This window comes from Drosophila tropicalis, unplaced genomic scaffold (assembly GCF_018151085.1).
Source record: "Drosophila tropicalis isolate 14030-0801.00 unplaced genomic scaffold, ASM1815108v1 contig_859, whole genome shotgun sequence".
NCBI lineage: Eukaryota > Metazoa > Arthropoda > Insecta > Diptera > Drosophilidae > Drosophila > Drosophila tropicalis.
The window spans coordinates 3,387,984-3,413,581 of NW_027173353.1; the positions used below are offsets into that span (position 1 = coordinate 3,387,984).

Sequence of the window (25,598 nt, forward strand, 5' to 3'; positions counted from 1 at the left end):
CGACACACAATTAATAACTAACGACAATAAATTTATAAATATATATACATATAATATTCAATTCAATTTCTGCATTAAAAAAAATCATAATTTCATTTAATTCACAACGAATGAAAAGTTTAAACAAAATCAAACAGAGAAAAAAGGTTTCCCGTACAACGAAAATTGATTTCAATATTTTTCTTCCCCCCTTAACAAAACGAAAATTATCTTGCTTTTCCAACAAAAAACAACAACAACAAAAAAAAAGAGAAAAATGCATTTATTACTTAACTAATTTTTATATTTGTACCCGATATTGTATATGTGTTTACACATACTTACATACACATATACATATGTGTATATTTTTCTGTAAATTATTTTCGAAAGGAAAAAAAAAAGCTAGAGAATCCAAAAAAAATTGCGCAAATTTGTTAAATTACAATTAAATAATGCGAGAAACGAATTAAAGCCAGCACACACACACACACACAAGTTTAGCATAAATTTAATATTTAAATACTTAGCCTAGTTAATACACACACACCCCTTAAATACACACACACACATAAGCAAACAGAAAATGTTAACTTAAATACTATAAAGATACAACTTATTTTTAAGGGCAAATATTTTTGATTGTGATGAAGATGATGAATGATGTATGCTGAATGATGTAACAATGATGATGATGATGATGTTGCCAGCATGAATATTTGCACTCTAGGGCCTTATATGAGATACACACACACACACTCACACACACCTACACTTGTTAGTTATTTAGCTTAAAAAATTAGTTGTAACTACGTTTTTTTATGTTATAAATTTACGTTTCCCCCTCGCCATAATCCTTGCCACGCCCACCAAAAACCCTCTGTTAAAGTTATTCACCTCACCTTTTCAAAAAAAAACAAACAAAATGTAAATAAGTGTGAGAAAATTGTGTACAAAACTTTTCCCCTTGATTTTTTATCCTCTTTTTTCTCTATGTGTATTATTTGTTTTTTAATTTCGTTTTTTATTTTAAGTTGCGTGTTTAAGTTGAAAATAAAATGAAAAACGGCATCAAATGTTATTTGCTATTACACAGTACAGTTACATCCAGAAATAAAACAATTCAGTAAAACAAACAAGCGAAAAAAAAAAAAATAAGTAACTTATATATTTCAAATACTATGCATAAATGTATTTTAATCAAAAAACCAAAAAAAAAAAAAGGGAAAAAGAAAAAAACAAAAAAAAAAAAAAAAAACAAACGAAGCAAAAAGATAAACAATTTTGTCTTGATAAATTTACAACAAATTATTATAATTATTAAATTTACAAAGTGAAAATAATAAAAAAACAAAAAACAAATTATTAAAATTTAATTAAATGTCAGTGAGTTTTTCTTTTGGGTTGGAATTTTGGTTATAATTTACTTGGATTGAAAATGCAATTTTAAATTGGAAATCGATTAAAGTTTTCATTGATTTTGCAGCAAGGATATATGTTAATACAAGGATCAGTTAAAGGATCAAGATTTTCATCTTGGATTTTGTAAGTTTCATTCTACTTTAATTGAGTTTGGTTTATCATATGAACAAGGTTTTCTTTCAGTTAAAGGATCAAGAAATATAAAAAAGCTTTTGAGTGTCCTGTAGCAATCAGGAAATTAAAATATAAGTTTTCGGGGTTTTAATGTGAATGAAAATCAGTCGAAAACTAGCATAATGAAAGGTTTTTGCGAATTTTGTTTATCATTTTCCTTTTTCAGAACGTACTATTGCCAATCACAACATTAAAGTGGTTTCGAGAATTTTAAAACTTATTTCTCAGTTCAATCGGAATTTAGCATATTTTAAAATCACATCAAAGATTCGAATAAAATGTAAAAAGATTTAGCTTACAAGATTTGAATACTAATTGAAAGAAATCATTCTAATTTACAGATATAGATGCAGATATTGTCTACATCAAATAATCCAAGAATTATATAAATTAGAACTTAATGAATCTAAAATTTATTTAAATACTTTGATAGCCATTTGCATTTTTTGTTTGGCTTTTGAAAGAAAAACTTGATTAGTTAGCTTGACTAACAATCCTTTTTAAAAATGAATTTAAGTCCAATGGAAAATTTTACTACATATAAAAACAGTTAACGCCTTTGCAAATCGTTTGGAATTTTAGTTTTAAGATATTTTAAAGAATTTTTTTACTTAAATTTTTGTTAATATTGGTTTTTTGCTTCAACTACACAACTTAATGCTAATCGTGTCTGTCTACTGACACAGGATTGACGAACTTTTTAATAATTTAGGTATAAATTGAATATATTAATATACAGTCAAGTCTCGATAAGGTAAGCAACTGTTGGTCACTTGAAAAACTTCGTCAATAATAAGTATAACGCGGTAAATCGAAAACCACTAAAATATATATAAAACGCTGTTTCCTTACCAATTAGAACTATCGAGACTCGACCGTATTTAGTTTTAGTTTCAAGTGCAACCCCTGACAAGAATAATGATTCTAGTCCTGGCAACTGACATAAATTTTTACATAAATTGCGACATATATTTAAAATCTAATAGATTCCATTTCTGATGCTACTTTATGTTTAATAAGTTAACAACAATCGAGTACACATTATTTTAGCCATATTTATTGTTGTCAATATGTAGAAGAATAAAAGAAAAATCTATTATTCAAATGCAAAGGATTGACAATTACTAATGATTGACTAAAAGGTAAACGATTTGAATCCAAGAAATTTGTCTTCAAAGCGAGACTCAAAGAGACTTAAATCAGAAGACGACAAAATTTGAAAGAGATAACAGGCCAGTAAGAAAAGTTGTAATGAAATACCTTTGTTACCTATGATATGGTGAGATGTGATAACTATTCGACAAAATTGGGCTTAGTTAGTTTTAACATAGTTAAGCCTAAACCTAGGAAAATGTTCTCTTGTAGCTCTAAAAGCGTTGGACTAAGTCACACATAATCTCTTTATAAATTAAGTTAAGCTTATTCTGAAAATTTTTTTTGAAATATTCCAATTCAATTTTTTCAGAAACATTTGAGCACTATGTATGGTTAGTGTATTGAGGTAGTCTATCATGAATCAAGAAAGAAGGCAAAATTTTAAAAGTACTAACAAGATCAACTCAGCTAAATTCAAATTTAAACTTTATAAAATTTCTGTCTAATGATTTGTAATTGAATAAAATAAATATTTATGTTTACTCCAAAAAAAATATAAACTTTTGTTTAAATATATCTTTTTCATTTATTAATTTGTTATAGTAAATTAATTGGCAAAGGCACACATAGGGTTTTGTTGCTGTTGTTGTTGCTATTGTTTAAATTAGCTTTTCATTTGCTCTCGATTACACGCACACAAAAAAACGAAACTCAAACGCTAATTGAATTTGAATACAAAAAAAAAATATAATAATAATAATAATAAACTAACGTACATTAGTTTTTACTTTCTTTTCTTTTTTTTTTTTTTTTAGCAATTTCCAACGAACTTACAGTTAAACAAATTTGATATAGTTCATATACATTAAAAATTAAACTAAACTATGGTTAGCAGTTTATAAACTAAAAAACATTCTTAAAATTTAACACTTTAGCATATAAATAATAAAAAATTGTATTGCATACATATATCTTGCATATTATATGTGTACATTTATATATATATATATATAGATAATGTATAAAATTATATTTAATTAAATTATAGAACTTGATTTATAATAATCATTTCGTTTTCTGTTTTTTTGTTTTGTGTTTTTCTTTAGAGAATTTATGTTGAATTCTTTTTTTACTTTTTTATAAAAACAATTTCATTTGGCATTCAACAAGTTTTATCTAACATTGCTTAGATAGTTACACATTAAAATTATGTAAATACAGATATCTATAATATGTATGTTTAGGTCTATACATATATATTTAGTAGGTATCTCTTAGTTTGTTCTTGCTTGGGAGGCGCGCACAAGAATGTTTAGTGCCATGAGCAGTTAGAGGATCATAATGGTTCATCTGCTAGTGCGCCCGCGGGCTTTAACATTTAGTATAGGGACAAAGATGGGGTGCGAAGGAGGGAGGGTTGTGGTTGTTTTCATTCTAAATAGAGTAGGCTTATAAGACCCGCTTATATCGCTAACTTGGTGCGATCAAAGTGCAATCTATAGTTTGAATCCTGCACAAATTCATTATTTATCAGATATCAAGCAAACGTGTGTAAAACGTTTCATATTGAATCAAAAGAAGTTAAAAATGTAAATGGTGGTGGGTGGGTGGTGTTTGTGTGAATGTGGGCGGGCTATAATGAACCAACTATCCAGCCTGCTGATATAGTTGTCCATCAGCCAAATCTAGGACTTGGTCAAATTGGTCCAGTTGGTGTGTGAAAATATATAAATCTTTAGGCTTAGTTAAATTCGCTTCTCTTCTTCTTATTGTTGTTGTTTTTGCTTGTTTTGTTTGTTTGTAGTCTAGTCCTAGTAATCTAGCATAGTGTTCTTTTGATTTCGTGTTTAAGGCATTTAGGTATAGCATATTTCATTTTGTTTTCGTTGAGCACCAGAAATTGGTTCAATTGGTTACACAAGTTCTTATACAATACAGATAGAACATTACATGATATACATATACATATAGATATATATATATGATTTTGCAATTTATCAAATATTACTATTTTGTATTTAGTATGTTGTATAATATGCAATATTATAGTGCATCAAAAAATATGACTCATTTGTTTAGTTTGCTTTAAATTTATTCAGTTCATGCACTGAGGCATTTTATTATATATATATATATATATATCTATATTTTTATAGTTCTTTCATTTCTTTATATTCCTGTTATAATTTTGTTAATAGTAAAAATATCTATAAAGGGCTTCTGGGATATTTTCGATAACCCGAAAACCCTAAATTTAGTTTAAAAAAATTTCCGATTTTCAAACATAATAAAAAAATTCTGCTAATTTGCAAAATTTCGTAGCTTTAACAGTTGCCCCTTTTCTAAAAATTTTGCAGTTTCATAGTTGTTTTTTGTTGTTTTGTGACTATTTGACTAACAAATTATTAATTCAATGAGATGACGGCTTAACTCAGACGTAGACCGGCGCCTGATCGTCCGTCATGTCCGGATGATGTCTATCATCGAAAAATCTTCTAAATGTAAATTCGAAAAATCCATGGAATTGCCTATCATTCAGATCGAAATCATCGCCGCTGCTCACATTGGAATCATTGGAGCGTAGTTTATCTGGATCCACAGGATCAAAATTGGATGTATCGGTGGGATGTTTAATTTCTGGTATATACGGTGCCTTCTGTTTGCGCATGTCGGCGAAATCGATGCCTCTAAAGAAATCATGGGCCTTGACCTCTTCGACACTCTTGCCCAGACGTTTATCAGAAGCGGCACACAGTCGTCTTATCAGATCGGTGGCCTCCGGGGAAAGTTGAGCTTGCGGCGGTATGTGTAACGTTTTCTCCCATTCAATGACCTACAATAAAATCATTAGTGAATCTAATCTTCAAATCTTAATCATTTCAATTATGTAACCTTCTGTTGCGTTTCCAATGGACTATTGGCCAAAAATGGCGGTTGACCCACAAGCATTTCGTAGAGAATAACACCAACACTCCAGTAGTCACACAATTGTGTATAACCGCTACGCTCTAGAACCTCGGGGGCTATATAGTTAGGTGTACCGACCAGTGAGTGGGCCAGAACTCTTTGATGATCACGCATACGTCGTCTGGACAAAAGAAGGAATTAATTGAATTGCTTGCCATTTAAATTTTTATAATTTCATCATACCTTTCTAATACAGTTGGCCTTGAACCATTTTCAGAGAAATCCTCCCAAGGTTCCATGGAATCCTGGCGGGAATGATTACCTATTCAAAGAAGCAACAAAACAGTCTAAATAGTGTTTAGGAGCAAATTTAACTATACATTTACCATTTTCCTGATAGTATTTGGAGTTATGTGTCCATCGAAATCCTGTACATAGACCAAAATCGGTGAGTTTTATATGTCCGTCCCTATCGATGAGTATATTATCAGGCTTGATGTCTCTGTTGGTAATCAATAAGAATTGAAGTAACTTTAATGGTGACTGGAATCATTGCGAATCATTTTACCTGTGAATGAAGCCCATTTTGTGCACACTGTCCACAGCACAGGTGACTTCGGCTATGTAGAAACGTGCCAGCGGTTCCTCAAAGATGCCCAATTTGATTAGCAGTGACATCAGATCGCCACCTAAAGCAAGAGAGATAAAGAGTGAGTTCGCTTTGAGATTTGGAAATCAATTGTCCACTTACCGGGTATGTAGTCCATCACAAAATATAAATTATCCTTATCCTGAAAACTATAATAGAGCTTGACGACCCAATTATTGTCGGCCTCAGCCAAGATATCACGTTCGGCTTTAACATGCGCCACCTGATTGCGTTTGAGGACATCGGCCTTGCGCAGCGTCTTCATGGCATACAAATGATTGGAGGTGTCGATTTTCTTAACCAGCGTCACCTCACCGAAGGCACCGACACCAATCGGTTTGATTTTATCAAACATACTCTTATCCATTTTGGCCCGCTTCAAACGGATGTAGTTGCTCTCCTTTTGATTCAACATTTTACGCATTTCGATTTGTGTCGCATCGGATAGTCCCACCTTGCTCATCTCCTTCTCCAGTTGATTTTTGCGATAGGTTCGCTGGCGATATGACTTGATGACATTCTCAATGTGCTGTTCCATAAAGAATTTAAATGCCTGTGGTGAATATTGACGTATGCGTATCTCTTTGCGTTCCTCCTCCTTCTCCTTGGAGATCTGTTTGCGTTCAGGGATGGGAGAGGCATGTTTGATTTTTTTTACAAGCAGCCGCTGATGTGGCTTTGGCTCCGCCGGATGATGATGCTATGGAGGAGCCGTTACTGCCGCCTGAGCTGTTGCCATTGCCATTGCCAGTGTTTGTGTATTTGGCAGGTGGTATTGGCGGTGTTGTGGCCAAATTGCTATTTGTGATCTGTATGTTGTTGTTATTGTTGCTGGGCTTGATCTCTGGTGCTCCTATATTATTGTTGTTGTTGTTATTGTTAGAGGATATATCCGGAGTAGTCACCCGACTACTTTGATACGGCGGTGGCGGTGGTAATTGTCTCACAGAGTTACCATTGCTTGCCTTCTGATGCTGCTGCTGCTGTTGTTGTTGTTGCTGCTGCTGCTGCTGCTGTTGTTGTTGCTGTTGATGTTGCTGCTGTGCCTGAGCTTGAAGCGCTCGCAGCGCCTGCAACTGTTGTTGTTGCTGCTGCTGGTGTTGCACCTGTCGAAAAAAATATTATGAAGTGATTAAATATTTCCCCTCTGACATTCCTTTAATGTTCGTGCTAACCTGTTGCAGCTGTTGTTGTTGTTGCTGTACCTGCTGCTGCTGTGCAGTTGCTGCCTTGGCCTGCATACTCTTGGCATATGAGGGCGGTTCCATGCATGCCGGTTTACTGACCACCGTACCATTGAGAGCACTGGCTATCAGAGGCGGAGTGGTGGGTGTCGGCGGCTTAACCGCTGTAACCACCACACCAACAACACCACCCACTGATGCAGTGGGTCCGAGGAGTGGTGAATGCTGCTGGGCGGCGGCCGCCGCTTGTTGCTGCTGCTGGACCACAGCCGGTGATTTCTGCGGATAGGAGGGTGGAGCTGCGAGCACATGTACCGGAGAATTGCTAGCCGAGGCACTCACAGGCGATTGGGGAGCCACAGCTGTTTGCAGCACCGGCTTCTGCACCTGCGTGCTCTTCACGCTCTGCATGATGATCGGCTGTTGGGTGCGTGCTTGATAGACTCGTGGTTGCGGTCTGGTCACCGATGCCACTCCCGTGGCTGGCAATATTCCGCTGCTATTGCTGACCGTTATGGGACTGGGTGAGCCCGCCGATGTGGCCGAATAGATGCCACTGCTGGGTGACTTGCGATAATCCGATTGCTGGGATTGTGTGGGCGATTGTCGCGATTGCATGGAGGCGGTGTAACTGGGTGGTGGAGGTGCTGCTGCCACCCCACCCACCGTATTGATGAGATATGGTGGTGGGGGCTCGACAACAGCTCCGCTTCCACCACCTGGATACAAATTGAGAGCCTTCATCTGATGGGCCAGTTGCTGTTGCTGCTGCTGCTGTTGTTGTTGTTGCTGCTGCTGCTGTTGGGTCTTGAGGCCAGGCCCTTGACCATTTTGAGGAATCACCGGTGACGTGCCTCGTGTACCACCGCTTGGCGTCAACGCTGGCGGTCTTGTCAGTGCCGGTGAGCGTCTCTTGTATGCCTGACTGCTGGGCGGTGGGGGCGTTGCCGAGTTGCCAGCCGTCGGATTCCGTGGCGGTGGAGCTGGCGGGGTGGCATCACTGAAACTGCTGGGCGAGGGCGAGTATTGGCCGGTGCTGGCCCTACTGCCAACCGGCTGATGGGAGTGCGAATGGGGGCTATCCGAACGCGAACTTCCGGCCCCAGAGTCCAGGGCTGGGCTGCAGCGTAGGTAATGGGTCGTAGTGTCGCGCTCTATGCTCGGCTTGCGTATTAGCTTGGGCGGTATCAGAGCGTTTATCATCTTTGGCACATGTCCGTTGGTTGGCAGAGCCACTCCCACTCCCACCCCTACGCCTACGCCCACGCCAACCACTGGCTGAATGCCTACAATGTTGGGCGGTGGCGGAACACTAACATCTGGCGATGGAGAGGCCGATGGTGGTGGTTCCATCGGCGGTTTCGCATGATGATATTCTGGAGCAAGTGCATCATTGCGTCCATTGGTGGCGGTGTATCGCAGAGGTGTGTAATTCTGCAAAGAATAGAAAGAGAGAAGACGATGTTAATATGACAATGCAATATCCAAAAAACCTCCGATCCCTCACCCCACGATCTTGTGATCCGCTCTACGCCTCTGGCCGGGACAACATTCTTGCGTTCTATGAAAAATTCTCATCGTATATATGTGTGTGCCTCTCTCACTATCTCTGCGTGTGTGTGTGTGTGTGTATGTATATTAAAAACTAAACAAAAGATACGCGCATACAAAATAAAAACAACAACAACAAAAAAGAGGCGAACCACAGGCTAAAACAAAAGCCCAAAAGAAACGCGCCGGCCAAAAAGCAATGGGCAATAAAATTCTTTGGCCATCAATCGTGAAATTCCTTAGAGAGCGGGAGAGGGAGAGCGGAAGAGAGAGCTCCCAAAAGGAAGACGATCTGCCCCCTTCCAGCACTCCTACTCCTTGGCCAGATGTGCTGCCTGCTGCTGCACTCACTATCAAAGAGAGTGTCAGAGAGAGAGAGAGAGAGAGAGTGGGGAGAGGAGAGACAAATAATAGTGAGCAAATAAGCAAGTGAGCAGAGTCAGTGAGTGAGAGTGAGGATGATGGGGAGCATTTAAGCAAGGGTAACCTTCGTCATGTTTTTTTTTTTTCTTGTTTTTGTTGTGGATATTTGTGTCGCTTTATTCTTGTTCTTGCTCTTCTTCTTGCACATGCTGTGCGGCTGGTGCTACCCGTTTTACGCGTTCTTTTGATGCTGCACATTCGTTCAATCTATAGCCGCAGCCGCCGCTGTCTTTGCCACTGTTTGTTTGCCTCTTTTGTGACTGATCCTCCCAATGACTTCTCTCCCTCCCTCTCTCTCTCTGTCCACTTCCTCCCCTTTTCCATCACGACTGGGCTCTTGACTGACATTGAGTTGCCTCTAAGCATAGAATAGACTGAATCTGCCCTTTAAATACTCTTTATTTCTCTTTGTAAATACGAGAAGTTTTAAAAAAATATTGAAATTTTGTATTTTCTCAATTATTAAAAGTTAAAAAAAAAAAAAATTTGTCAGAAGTGGGATTCGAACCCACGCCTACAGAGTAGACTGCGACCTGAACGCAGCGCCTTAGACCACTCGGCCATCCTGACTGTATCTACGCAGACAATTTTGAAAAATTTAAACAATTGTCTGAAAATTTAAATACAGTGAGACCTCGTAATAAACAATCTATGAAGACTCAATAATTTCTTTGTTATATTTATTGATAAAGGGGAATTCATTATATTTAGTTTTTGTTGTTAATTGGTTTAACTATAATTTAATTGAATAAATTATATATTTTCTATTTCTCTGCTTGGTTATTAATGCATTTGCAATCTGTATATAATCCTGATCAAATAAAAGAAAAGTTCTTCTCGAAAAGCGATATAATAATATAAACACTCCTGAAAAGACTAACTTAATTTACTTGTATCTAACAGAATTGCTTAAGAATCTGGTGAATCTTAATGTAAAGTCGCTCAAGCTAAGTTCATCAATGGAACCTGCCCCCCACCACCACCTGCATCATCATCCAAGAATCAGTCAGGCGGCAGTTGGTCTGTCTTTCGTTTCGTTTTTTGTTGTTCTTTCGCTTGTCTTACAAGCAAACCAATTTACGCCAAATTAGCAAAAGCCGATGGATGCACTAAATTAGCAGAGAAGCAGACAGACAGACGTAACCCCAGAAGCATCATGGCCAAACCAAACCAAACTAGCCTGACCCCCCGAAGTCAATTTGCATTGCTAAATTTGCGAATAAAAGTAAATTGGATTTACACAACAGAGAAACAAAAGAGGTTGGCTTAGTTGTTGGTGGCTTATCCCAATCATTCAGACACTTTCGTTAATCCATTTAAGCGAAAATTGACAATTAAACAGGGGCAAAGTCAACCCACACGAAGACATTACATTGACCAATATATTTTGCTATTGAACCTGAACTAATTTGTTTGTCAATAGAGTGTAGAGTCAGGAGGTGGTGAGAGGTAAGGAGAAGGTGTTGCAAAAGGTGGTGGCAAGGCATAATCATAATTTTCTTGGTATTTATTAACGCTTGCAATTTTTTGTTGCTTTTTGTCTATTTGCTAACGACAAAAAAATACATCAAAATTCTTGGCAACTGGCAAATATCTGTGTAAATATCTAAAGATACATATTGGGTAAAATAACTTGGGCCAAACATTCCATATTTTTGTTGTTGCTGGCAATATTTGGTGTGTGTGTGCATAAAACAATCTTTTTTCGGTGCTGCTGAAAAATGATATATGTTTGTATTGGTTGAGGGGGGTCTTGCTGACCAAATGCCTACAAATACAATTATATACACATATAGATAGATATATATACATACATATATCGATATATAAATTCATATATGAACATATCTATATGTATTTATTTAGGTGAAAATTCCTATGAAAATAGCTTTACACACGTCCAATACAAGCGAAGGCGACAGGTTCAAAAATATTTCGCACGAAAAATTGCCAAGACGCGAGCGTTTTGTATTTTTTTTGAACTCAACGCGAAAATTAGTTGAAAATTGCACCCCAGGGAGGGAATATTTCTTTGCCATTTTCTTTGCTTGAGTTTAATTTTTTTGTTCAACAATAAAATGTGCCATAAATATTTCGTAATACAATAGATATGAAAAGTATGCATACAAATAAAAAATAAAACCGAATTTTCAATAAAATTATATTTAATATTCAGCAAATTGTCTAAATAATATGACCCAATTTAACGAAATGTTTAAACGATAAAGATATCTTTTGGCTTTTTAAAAACATATTAAATTTGTTGATTGGAATATTTTGAAGGAACCATCTTCTAAAAGAGACCTCAGGGAACGTTCCCTGTATATCCAAAATAAATTTTTAAATAAATAGTCAATTAAATAAACTTACTACAAAGTTTTTTATGGCGTTAACTACAGAAGTATTTCGTGTTAAAAGGTTGGAGATAAATTAAGATTAATTTAAGACGTTTTTTTTTTAACTCTTTCATAAAACTTTTATTAGTTATCAATTATTTTGTTTCCAGGATCTTACGGAAGCAGATTTGAAAGTTATTCGGACTGAGAATTGCAATAAAATAGCTTAAGGACTATTTTAGTTTTTAATCAATAGGGAAACTAATAAGATTTTGAAGTGATATAATAAATTGATTGAAATTTAAAACAAAAACCTTCATAGTTCGCCTTTTTTTTTATTAAGAACCAATTTTAATTCAATGAAAATTGCATGCAAAGGTTTTTGACTTTAAATAAATCTTGCATCTCGACTCGAGGTCTCTCCAGAAAAGATTAGTTCTAGACCATTTTGGAATTTCTTTCTAATGAACTGTTGAAAATTGACCAAGGATCAAAGTATATATAACTAACTGGCAGAATACTTTTTGCTACCACTGTTTGCACACTTATTTGAAAAGGTTTTCCCACTGCGAATTACATACGAATGTACGTCATTCATTGGTCTACGTGTTTCTATTTATGTATGAATGAATTAATGAATGGAAGGGGGCATTGTTTCGTTAACTAATTTATTTGAGATTTGCTGTTTTTATTTCAGATATATTTATTTAATTTATTTTATATTTTTAATTCCACTTAACCCACTCCTTCACACAGTTCCCTCCTGCGAGCCTTCTCATGGGTCCAACAAGCATTTTGTTGGCGTTTGTCGGCTGTCTGCGTTGGCGTTGTGGTATTGTAAATTTATTTATTATAATATCGTTTGTTATTTTAATGAATTCTTTTTAGCATATTTTTGCCTTGATTTGGTTACCTACAGAAGTTGATGCCGTTGCCCCAGGGCAGAAGGTTTGTGTCTTGGCTCTGGTTAATAATTTAAACATTGTCAAATGACTGGTCGTTCAGTCAGTCAGTCAGCCAGTCTTTTTGTTTGTTACTTAATGGTTAGCCGGCAAAATGAGACGACCAAGTGGGCGTGAATATGATCGCTGAAAAGTGTTGAATCTGGCTTCATGCATAAATTTATATTTATTTATCTAGCTATCGTTTATCGCTTTCGACATGGGCCTCCTCTCTGCTCCATCACATATTCAAACATACATACATATTTGGCTTGTACTCTATGGTGTGACTCCTATATATGAACAGATTATGACCGCTTGGTATTTAGTGCGCAGCATGACCAATTAGCCAGGCCAACACCAAGGAGACAGACAGACAGTGACAGGGGGAGAGAGGGGGTTGCAGGAAATCGGCATCTGGCGAAAGTTTGCCAATGGCATTGGGAAGATCATAGAAAATGGTTTAGTCATAACAATTAGTCGCAACTATTACAACATGAGAACATGTCAATACATCGAATCTGTATTCCCTCCCAAAGATCTAAGCTAAAAATAACTAAAATCAGATACTTATAGGGTATTCTCAAGACTCGGCACTCAGCAAATGAAACCACAACACATCTAAGGAACGCCCAAAGAAATGAAACTTAAGAGCTTAACTTAAGGATTGTGCAGCGACAGCGGCCTCGGGCTTATCCTCCTTCGGTCGATTTGACTTTGGAATGCTGCTGATCATAATTTACAATCGCCCAGAAAACAGTAGCCCGTTTGGACCGTAAAAATTTTAAATTAATGGACCCGTCAGAACATATTTAAAAGTTTTTATGATGCGGTCTCGTGAATTGCAGTTTCTTTTCTTTTTTGTTTTTCTTGCTGCTGCTGCTGCTGCTGTTGGTGTTTCTTCTTTCATTCTTGCTTCTTTTGGCCAATTGTCGTTAATAAATGATTCTGGCTAGCAGTGGAGCTTTTGGCTAATTGTATAGTGATGGTGCTGAAATTTTGCTTAACCAATTTGCTCGATCGAGCCATTAGTCATTGAAAGAATGTTTAAATTTTTCTTTAGTGTTTCTGTGACGTCAATGGTGAGGAAGGCAAAATTAAAAAAGAAAAGCTACGCACAGGAACGGATCTATGATGATTATTTGTTTGTTTTGGGTGTTTCTTCTGCCATTGTACATATTTATAACAAAGGTCTATTACGAAATAATTAAAAATGCTTTCAAATACCACTGCAAAAAGCTTATAAACTCAATTTAAATGTATTTATACTCAGTGGGTAAACGAGATCATAAGTTTGGTAAGGAAAATTGGATCCTAGGATCTAAAAATCGAGTATTTTTGAGGAAAAGTCGGTCTTGGATATCGAAATTTGACCAGAATCATAGACAAATTCCTTTCTTTTCCACACCACTAAATATTTAAATTATTAAGAAGGCTTTTTGTTTTTAAAAGAAGGTAAAATATATTTAAATTAAACTCTTCTTGCCATTAAATGATTTTAACATTAAAGGTAATCAAAGTTTAATTCTTCGTTATAAAGTTTTGGATTTTCATTACTAAACCTACAGAAAAGCAGGTAAAAACGATATTTTGAAGCCCCATTAACTGCAAACATATGAATTCGCTACTGATTGAAGCATATTTACACTCAAATACTCAGATACAGACACATTGTCTAAATATGTGCAACACCACCCCGAAATCAGCGAAACACCCACGTACGTTCCACATACGTTCCACATTGCTCATACGCCACCTCCACCACCGCAGGCTCCTCCTTAGTAGTAGCAACAACAACAAGAGAAGGTCAATTGCATTTCATTTGGCAGTTCATTAATTTTATTTCAAGCTCGCGTTTATTTTTTGTGGATGTAAATTTCAAATTTAGCACAAACATCAGTTCGTTGTTTTTTCTCTCTGTTGTTTTTTTTGTTTTGTTTAAACAAAACACACACACCACGCACACATTGATTGTGAGTTGTGAGACAATGGGGAAAATGCGGCAAAATACGTCTTTATTGTGGCTCGTGCCAAGTGTTGAGGGACAGGATCCACCCACATAAATTGACAGACAACAAATAATCGACCACAAATAGGCAGAAGGTAGCCGATATCTATAGCGGCTTTTTTTTGTGTTTGTTGTTAGTGTTGTTGCTGCTTTTTCTACCCATTTGTTAAGTGGTAAATTTTTTTATTGCCTGTCGCTCTTTTATGTTTTTCTGTTTTTGGTTTTGGTCATTTGTATAAACCATAAAAAAAAAAAACGGTGATAAGTTTTTTTTTAATGGTCAAAAAGCCAAAATTCTTGCTTAGAAAAGATTTGTTCTGATGCATTTTATACTCTCATGAGTCAGCTGAATATTATTTGTTTTTTTTAGTTTTCAAGTTATGGAATTTATGGTTTCCCTGATAAAAAGTGAAATTGATTCTTGATTGGAAATAAAATATTTAAAAAATAGAACAAGAAATGTCTGAAGCAATGTTGAGCTCGCAAAATATAGAGAAGAAAAAATTTGAAGTCTCAGAACAATTTTCAGTTAAATTTTTTAACAAACTTGTTACTTTTTCTTTACTTATTTCTTTTTTTGAAAGCAGAATTTAAATGTATGTATTTAAATATATCCTCTTAATGTCATAGAAACAAATACTATAGCTATATATGAACTAAATGGGAAAGGATATAAGTATAGTAATAGAAGTCACTGAGCAGATTACAGGAAATATAAGGTTGTAATCAGAGCAGAGGACCCTAAAAGATTCATGCATGGTATAGTTAGAAGAACAAGGGAACGACTAAGGGTTAAAGGTACAATAGGAAGTCCGTCTACATTTCCTATTCCATATTCGTTTTCCTAATCCTTATGACTTTTTATGGACAAAATGACAGAATCCTGCCCATTTAAACCCTACTCCTTTGCTCCATTTTGCCACTGTCGTAGTTTTCTCTACGGTCCCAAAGACTCAAGTGCTTATCCTTCAAAGTATCAAAAGCATTTACTAAAGATCCTTCAATTAGGTGCCAATTGGTAAGTAAGGCAAGTACAAGTCCTTAAACACAAGGAGCTTTCAAAACTTTATATTCCTTATAGAATCACAAATATAATTGAAGTCTTTGCCATGAATAGAATTCTCAAGTATTATTTAAAACCATTTTGAAAAGTTTCTATAATTACTTTCAAATTAAACTGTCGCCCTAATTGGTTTAGCTTTGCAGTTTAAGCATTTAAGATTTGAAATCGAATAAAACACGAGGATAATTAATGTTTAAATAGTTTTTTGTGAAACTCACCTGATTATTTCTATGATTATTTTGTACTTCGAAACGGGTTAGATCCTGTTTAATGCTCTCAAGAGCTTCCGCTGTGTATTTATCATTGGGGCGACCGCCCCTTTTTTCGCCCGCTGGATGCATGATGCTGATGCTGCTGCTGTTGCTGCTGTTGTTGATGTTGCTGTTGCCGCCTCTGCACACTCATATCACCACACAATACATACAAAAAAATATAATGAATAGATATATATGTATATATCCAAAGAACGCACACACTCGCACAACAAGACGGTACACACACACAACAGCAACAACAACGCACACACAGAGAGGAAGATTGATAAGCAACGCCGATGGAAAAACAGCAGCAAACGATTTAATTTAAATAAATATATATTCTCTCTCTCTCTCTCTCTCACACACTCTTTTGGTGGTTGTCACTTTTTCTGCCACATTTTCTGCATTTGCATTTGTATTATGATCTATATAGTATACATTTGTTTATTTATTTATTTATATAAATATATTTTGTAGGTTTTTTCTCTCTCTCTCTCTGTTGTTGGATTTTATAATGAACTACTTAAGTCTTGTGGGTTATGTGAAGGTTTACGATGTTTTATTGTTGCTGTTGCTGATATTCTTCTTATTGTTGCTTTCAATAAAGATAAATGTGTTTGCATTGCTCCAGCCAGCCATCGTGTGTGTATGTGTGTGTGTGTGTGCGGGGTGTGTGTAGGCTCCAACGACGACGACGACAACGAGCAGCTTTTGTTTGGATTTTTGATTCTTTTGTTGTTGTTATCTTTGTTATTGTTGTTGTTGTAGGCTTTTATCACTCGCGAAAAGAAACAGATTCTTTACTTAAGGCACATATCATTTGCATTATTTGGAATTCATTTCTGTTTTCGATTTTTCTTTTCTTTCCTCTTGCTTAAGCACAAAATAGTTCGCAGAACTCGATGAATGAATTTGAATATTTGAATATAAATATTGGGTTTTTGGATTTTGATTTTTTAGTGACCATGCGACTTGACGGAATTTCAATTGATATATACATATGTATGTATATACATATACACACACGATCTACGACTCGGTCGCCAACTTGCTGAAAACAGACGAAAAAAAAGAAATAGACAAAAATAGAAAGAAAGAAAAAATATAAACTCAAATTTATACTAAAGCCCAAAAAATAAACACACACACACAAACGCACAAAAAAAAACCCCCCCAGAACCAGACGACTCGTCTATAATTTACTGCAACGAAGTTTTAATACTCTTACCATATCTCATTTTGATAAAGCAACAAAAATAGCAAACAGTTTAGTTATTAATCATTAAGATATTTGTGAAACACTTTCGATTTGGCATAGAATAGGGCTATCCTTTAAAGGTCCAGGTCAACTTATGAATCGTTGGCGGTTTTATACAGAAAACAACTCCAGAGAGGTAAAAGAGATCCCATCCTCATTTACAGGTCCCTGTCCCAGCAGTCGAATGGCATTCATTCTCTTAAGTACTTCAGATCGGATCTCCTACTAATACTACAAATGAGCAAAGATTAAGATAGAACTCCTAATGCCAGAGTATTTTCACAAATTGTCACACGCTACAGTAGCGTTTTTTTTTTTGGTGCGTTTTCAACCACCTCCACCCCTTCTCCGTCCCAAATACACTCACACCACAGAAAACAGACTCATTTACACAAAACATTAATGTTGATCGGTCTCCTCATTTACATACCAGGAACGTGAGTCACTGGCAAACGGATGGTTAACATTTTTACTGTTTCATGGCGGAAAATGAAAACTCATTGTTCGTAATGAGGCAAAAGATAGATAGCAAGCAAAAAGAAGAAGAGCCACACACCTGGAATCAGGAATATGGCATGATTTTCAAATGTGGTAGACAAATACAGATGTAAAAGCAAAATTCACGTTGCACGTTGACCGTGTTCATTTTGAAATTTAGCGAATATCACCAGAAAATTATTTCCCCAAAACAAAAGGAGAGGAGAGAAAACAGATTCCTCATCTCCAAAAGATGTCTATATATTAATCTCTCTCAATATTCTCACTCAAATAAGTCCAATAAATTAGTTCAGTTACAGATTTACAATATAAGGAATCAATTTCAAGTTAAATTTTTATTAGTTTTGGCCCAATCAAGTTGAATTCAACTGTTAAAAAACAAATAGATTTGCAATAAGGATTGGGTCAAGGAGTCTAAAAAGATGGGATATTCAATAAGACTACCTCTTTCCCTCTGAAATAGTAACCTCAATGAGATTTAGACAATCAAGATTATGACATTTGAGTCTATAAGCAAGTATGAATTCTGAAACACTAATGACTTCGTTTGAAAAGTATAGAAATATTTTATAAAATAAATTAAAATTGAAATTAAATAATTAAATACACGACAGGATTGGAATATTAATGTCCTTTACACTACTTTTCATACTCTGTATATGGTTCTAGGGTATCAAATGTATCACCTCACATACTATTTTTATGACGAACCATCAAAGGTATATCAAAAGGTGTGGAAGGGGGTTGGGCGAGAGGGTACAGACATTTGGCGTGCGCACCTGACTATGAAATAACCAACGCGATGGATACAAAGATTTTTGTATGTAAACAAATTATATATCGACAAAATGGCTAAACACAAAATTTCGCAAAAACTGTGCCAAGTGCAAATGAGGAAGGAAACTTGAAAATTCAAAGCACATGTACATATAGGAAGTCATGTAGCAAAACTCAATATATCATCAGTTGGGAATGAACATCATTTTGTTTTCAACTCGAAACCCATTTTAATTAAGGCATTCTAATTCGTTGAAAAATATGTGATCTTATATTGTATATTTTGACTTTAAGATTTCTTTGCTTAATGATAACCGAATTTAAGCTCTAATTGCAGTTATAAAATATCTTTTAATTAATGCTAAATGCAAGAATTCTCCTTAAACAACAATAAACGAAACTTTATGGCGAGAGTAAGTTGAAGAATTTTTCGTATATAAACAAAGCCAAGTTAAATACAAGTATTTCGCAATTTAAACTTTTGAGCTTAACCTCGACCAAATGTCGGCAGACTGTCTTTCAAGTCTCAGGCAAAACTAAAAAACTTTTATATACGCAATTGAACAATTAAAAATTCGCCTAGCGTCGTCTCTCATGCTAAACTCATCGAAATCAAAATATTTCAACGTCTTCCCCCGCACCAAAACAACTTGGCACTGCCGCTGTCTCTGTGCCGTTGCACTGTGTATTCAGTTTTTCGTTTTATTTGTATTGTTAATTAGTTATTATACAATATGGTTTTCTTTTTCTGTTTTGCGCAAAAATACCGCAAAATATGTGAGGAATTTGAAAAATTTCCTAACAAGGTGCGAGGGCGGCGATGGCAGGAACGGAAGCGGGGTGGGCGGTACGGGTACATCAGGGCCATTCTCTGTGTTGACATTCAGATTTGGCGCGTGGAGCTTGTGTTTACCGACGACCAGATCTACTATACATACATATATGCCCCCAATCTTGGGTTATCTATATATAGTATATAGTATATATAGCTAATGTTGGCATACCGACAATAACAACAAGATACATAAACTCAACTTTTGTCAACAGAATAATTAGAGGCTGCTTTATGCAAAAGTCCCATAAAAAAAATGTGCCTAACAAAATATATTTTTTTCAAAGCAATAAACAAAAAAGGGAATTCATTCATTTTAGAGGTTTAACCAACATTTAGTTTCAATTGAAATGGTTCTTAACTGATTGTAAAAGAAGTTTAACTATTATTTGTATAAAACATATATGTATAAAAATCAACAAATAACATAAAGTCATTTTAGCAGATTCCAATCAAAACTTCGCAAATCTTTTATCAAGGCATGGACCGATCCTGGAAAGGAGTCCGAGGGGGTCTGGGTACTCAATATTTCAAACAGTTTTTGATTCTTTTCATTTTTTATACCACAAACAAGTGAGTCTTCAAAATGGTCATGGAGATCGGACCCTTTCCGAAAACATTTTCTAGATCCGGCAATGCATCGAGACGATTTTAAGTTCAAATTTATATACAGAAATATGATTTTAATCATTAAAGCGTTCAAAAGACTATCGTTATTTAAATTATTTCAGATTTATTCTTGATTGATGAGCTAAATATTCTTCTTTGCGGTCCTAGGACTATTGAAGGTCTCAAAAATGATAGGAAAAGCTGCGTTTGGGGTTCAATTTTTGTGTGGATCCTAAGAACAATCTGCCCCAAAAACTTAGCTATTAACAACTACTATTACCAACTGTATAATTGTTAAATAATAGCCAACAAAACCCTTTAGTTTAGATTACCCAAACTAAAAGGAAAGGGTATTTTAAGCAACGGGCTGGCTAGCTTGCTGACTAGTTGGCTGGTTGGCTAGTTGGTCCAAAGACCAGAAGGCAATTATGTGGTCAGAGAGAACAAACGAATGAGCGAGTGAGTGAATGAATGAGTGAGTGACTGGCTGGCTGACTGAGTGAGTGAACTAAACACGCTGCAGGGGGGCAAACACTCGCATGGCGACACACACACACACACACACACAATCACTATCTGTATGTATATGTATAGCTGGGCAGAAGATAAAAATAGTATTAGTTGCTGATTATTATTGCAAAAATGCGCATTCCTCGGCGACTTATTCGCAAAAGCAAAGCGAGAGGCGGCTGCTGCTGCTGTTGCTTTTGCTCTTGCTCTACTCCACTCTCTGCATTTTCGTTTCGTTTTCCCTTTTTTCAATGCAAGCACACACATACACACTCACACAGAGATACACGCACATATACAATCATATATAGTCAAGGCAGCGGCAAAAGGAGGTGAAGGAGAGGTCGGGCTAGTGGGGTGGTGCTGCGACTGATGGTGGTGGTAGGTTTGGGAGGCTTGAAAGGGGTACAGCAAGAAAAACGAGCTAAATTGCATTTTTCGTACGTTGCAGCATTGAAAAGACAGTGGCGCAAGGCAATTGGAAGGGGGAGGGCCACTCCATAAGAAGCAGGCTTAAACTTGCCTTGCCTTTGCTTTGGCTCGGTTCGGTTTTTAGTTCGGTTTTCCATTGCATCGCTTTGCTTTTTGGCCGGCCTAAGCCACTTTGGCTTGAATACCCTAAACGAAAGCCAAGAGGATTAGCTATTGCACACATTCAGTAGTGGATTTTGATCCGTTGACCCCTGAAAAAGGGCATAATCGATGTGCTATCAATTTGTTGTAAGTCCTGAATACTTTCTAAGCTATTGCATACTTTAAGGGGCAAAGTTCAACCACTTCATTATATATTCAAGCCGAATAATCAACGTTTCCATTTTTGATACAAAATATCAAGTAAAATATCATAATAAAAAGAAAGAAATTTCCTTTATACAATATTTAATTGTAGAAAACTAAATTCTCTACCCCCGAATCGGAAGGAAGAAAGGGTATTTACTGGTTCAAATAGATTTTGCCATAAATATTTCCTTTTTCTTGCTTTTATCGTTCATTTACTTTTTAATGCAGCAGCAGCAGCAACAACAACAACAACTGCCCTGCTGTGTGTGTGTGTATTTTGGAATGCACACGATCAACGCCATGATCATCGCCTCACCTGTTCCATGCTGCCTTTCGGCTGCGCTGCTGTAGCAACAGCAGCAACAACAACACCACCACCACCACCGCCAATAACACTACGATCACTACAACAACAACAATATGAAATCCACTACGAATTGCATGCTGGAATGTGAATGGAATCTCAACAATTTTCAACGTTGCCTGACGATGACGCCGTCGCGCCATTTGCCGTTGTCGTCGTCAATGTTGTTTGTCGTCAGCAGCAGCAGCCGCAGTAGACACAGCCAGGCAAAAGCAAAATTTTGCACGTTCATGTTTTTAGGACCAGGAGTTGGACGAGCGGAAAGGGTAGAGGGGAAACGGCGTTGGCTTTATTACAAGTTGGTCAAGCATTTTCAATTTTTTTGAGGGGGGATTTTTTTTTTGGCAACCAATTGCAACATTTACGAGGGTCATTCATATTAATTTTACTCGGTTCAAAGCCTTTCGAACAATTAAACAGTTCTTCTAACTGCTCACGGATTTTGAAACATTTATTTTACCCACAAACAAAATGTAAGATATGATAACATTAGGACGAAACAGCAACAAAGTCTGTGATTGTTTTGAATATCCCAATGAAAAACTAAAAACGGCATTAAGTATGTTTGATCATCCCTTCAGAGATTAATATACTTTTGCTTACGAAGTTTGGTATAAGGATACTCAGATAATGATGAGTGATAACTTCTCTCAGAAATATGTTTTAAGAAAAGGTAGCAAAAGTTAGATTTAAGAGGCTGAAATTGATCTCAAATGTGAACATTTTATCAAGGAGGTTCTATTTTGGTGGGACGCCCCTTGCTAGACAATTTTTATCTCAAGGGCAATAGAGAGACCTTCTAAAGCAATGTTCACAGGGTGAATAAATTCAGAAAAATAAAAAGGATGTAAAGAACAAAATGCCTAATGTACTTCCATATGAATAAAGGTAAGAAACTCAGATGTGTATAGATTCCACCAACTAGAATCTAGTACATAAAATATAATGTACATATGTATGTACATAGATTGTATAATGTTTGCATGTATTTGTACGGGAGACCTCCATAAATAAAACTTGCCTGAGAAATTATTGTCGCACTGACATTGAAGTGCACTGAACGACAAAATGACGATGACGGCGGCGCTGCCTCTAATTACAAATGAACAGGCAGGCAACAAGCAACAACAAAGGCAAGAAAACGCTCTTATTTTGCAGTTACTTGTGCCACATTTTGCATCTTTTCATATTTACATTTGCATTTACTTTGTGTTTGTCTTTCGATTCATATGTATGTAAATCACATTTGCTGCTGCTGCTGCTGCCCACAGTTGCATCAACGACAAAAACAACAACAGACAACTTAGAGATATACATTGTTGCTTCATTCTTACAGTGAACATTGACTAAATAGTTTTAATGGAATTGTATTAACTTGTTTAGTTGAATTAAAATTGGCTGAGAATAACGATTTGACAACGAATTTAAAGTGGATATAAGAGCAGGCAGAGATTTCATTTCATTCTACACTAAAAAACTTAGAGATTTCTAAATTATTACCAGGATGTGAATTTCAATGAATATTTACAAGGATAAATCTGTTCAAAACTCAAACTATTTCAATTTTTGTCAATAATGGAATTCAAATCTATATATAAATCCGTAGTAATTTATCCCAAAAGTCAACAAATCAAACTAACTTACTATTTACTTTCTTTTAAGATAAATATGGAAGTTTTTAAAACATACAAAACAGTCGAACGGTGGCCCACAAAGGGTTAAGATATTAATTTTTTATAGTGTAACATAATTATCATCTGAATATTGTTTTTGAATATTTCTAATGAGTATAACTTAGCCAGAGCAAAGAAATTAAGTTTTATCGTATTTGTTTATAATTATATATCCACAAAAAACGGAACAACAAGACTGATTATATGAGTGCACAATATATTTCTTATTAGCAGGAGAAAATAAATCGCAACATAATTAAAATTTTAATCCATTTAAAAATCAAATAGAATAATTAGAATTACTGCACATTTTTGTATGATTAATTGAGTTGAAGCAATTAGCAAGTGTAGCGAGTGATTACTGTAATTTATTGTTTAACACATAGTTTTCGTTAGGTTCTTGATGCCATTCCGCATGTGAATTGTATGTAGAGGAAAAACGCCCACGAGACAAGTTTTGACACCTGAATTATTACCGCCAATTAGCTGCAGTTGGCATTTGCCTAGAAAAAATTGGAATTGGTCACAGGAATTTAGTAGAAGGAAGGGAAGTGTAAGATGGGGAAAAGTGAAGCCAAAAGTTAGACTTGACCTTGGGGAAAATGTAATTAAATTAGAAGAAACAAGAACACTCTTAGTTATCCGCAAAAGATCCGCGCATCCGCAGCAGCTGAAGAATTTAATCCGATTTTTGTATGAAAACACGAGCGATCTTCTTTCTCGCTCTCTCTCTCTCTATTTTTCACTCACTCACATACACAGGCACTATCCTCTTGCTCTCACACGCTCTCGCACACACACACACACGCACACAAACAAACACACTTAAATAGTTTGAGGGAGAAGCAAAAAGAATGCACAGCACTAGAAAACACAGTCCGTGAGAGGGGGTGGGTCGGGGTGAACGCAATTGGAGGTTGCAAATTTCTTTGCTTTGGTATTTTCTATGCACCATTTTCCATTTTCTTGTTGTATTTTATTGCTTTTTGGCAATTTTGAAAATCTAACAATATTTGCCATTTCTTGTCTCACTTGCACAGACACATACTCATACGCACACAAACACACACACACAGAAACACACTGACAGGCAGCCAGATGTGCATACACATACCAGCACACAAAACAAAGGCAATTTTCGCAGATTTGCTGCGCTTTTTTCATTTTATTATTCACTTATTCTTCGCACATTTCTTTTAGCACTTATTTGGCTTGTGGTTGAATTTTATTCAATTAGATTTTTGCCTATTTGAACTCTTTTTTTTAGTTTTCTTTCCACGACCGAGCGAACGAAACAATAATTTTTTTTTGGTGAGTTATTCGATACATTTTGGTGAGTTTTCCCGATACAGAAGACTCAAGTATTTCGATCACTTTGCTTGAACACGTTTCGCTGCACTCACAATAACATTGAACAATTTTCACTTATTCTTGGGGAATTTACCAATTTACCTTGGGGCGTTGGGTTCCGTTAATAAAATTGTAATAATTGTTGATCCGCTGATATTTGCTTTTTCGTTCGATTGTTGACAAAAATCACAGAGTTGCCAAGCGAGTGCACTATGGCCTTATCGATCTAGTGATGGCCATTAAATCACAACTATCGTATTCACCAATCGCTATTACGGCTCCACTATTTATTATTATTACACAAACTTTATTTAATTACACATATTTTAATTAAAATTCAATAAATGAGAAAATTTTTTCTCTCGCAACGCGGTACTTCTTCGAGGCGGCAACTCAGAATGAGCACTTTGCTTAAATACTGGGTTTCGATCAGGCCACACACTGTTAATTAACAGTCTGTCTCTACATTGCGTTAACAGACTCATTTTGAGTCAATTGCGTTGATAGGCTCATTTTGAGTTTGCGTCCGCGCAGCTCATTTTGAGTTTGCGTCACCGCAGCTCATTTTGAGTTTGTTATTTAAAAATTAGCGCGGTGCTGATGTTGTAAATCTTATTATTTTAACTTTATTTTTAAAGCACATAATTATATAAATGTTATTTATTCCGATCAGTTTCTAATACTTTAAATTGGAGTTTGTAAAGAGTACGACATTTTGAATTTTGAAGTTGTTAGCAATGTTTGTCCAAATTTAGCAACACTGCAATTGCCTAAGCGAATTTGAAATGGCTGCGCAATTTGCCGGCTGGCTCAGCGAATTCATCGATGTTGCATCCAATGTTCGCATCAACTGCTCGATGTTGCCATCATCGGTTCGAAGCGAATATTCCGGTGGTCGGGCGAATATTAAATTTTTAAAGGCGAATGTTCAAATTTTTACTGCGAATGTTAACTTCTT

General features: G+C 35.9%; 1 protein-coding gene and 1 non-coding gene across 2 annotated transcripts; both read right to left on the reverse strand.

Moving 5' to 3' along the window:
* Positions 1-3,231: 3,231 nt before the first annotated feature.
* wts (serine/threonine-protein kinase warts) lies at positions 3,232-24,599 on the reverse strand. The gene is given in 10 exon segments (XM_068296259.1): positions 3,232-5,503; positions 5,563-5,758; positions 5,821-5,899; positions 5,964-6,079; positions 6,146-6,266; positions 6,329-6,881; positions 6,883-7,332; positions 7,402-8,844; positions 15,951-17,040; positions 24,405-24,599. Coding segments are annotated over 9 exon segments (3,483 nt in total). The 5' UTR covers positions 16,074-17,040; positions 24,405-24,599; the 3' UTR covers positions 3,232-5,101.
* On the reverse strand, positions 9,872-9,954 carry TRNAL-CAG (transfer RNA leucine (anticodon CAG)). The gene has a single exon. It is a non-coding gene; the product is annotated as a tRNA-Leu (tRNA).
* Positions 24,600-25,598: the final 999 nt, after the last annotated feature.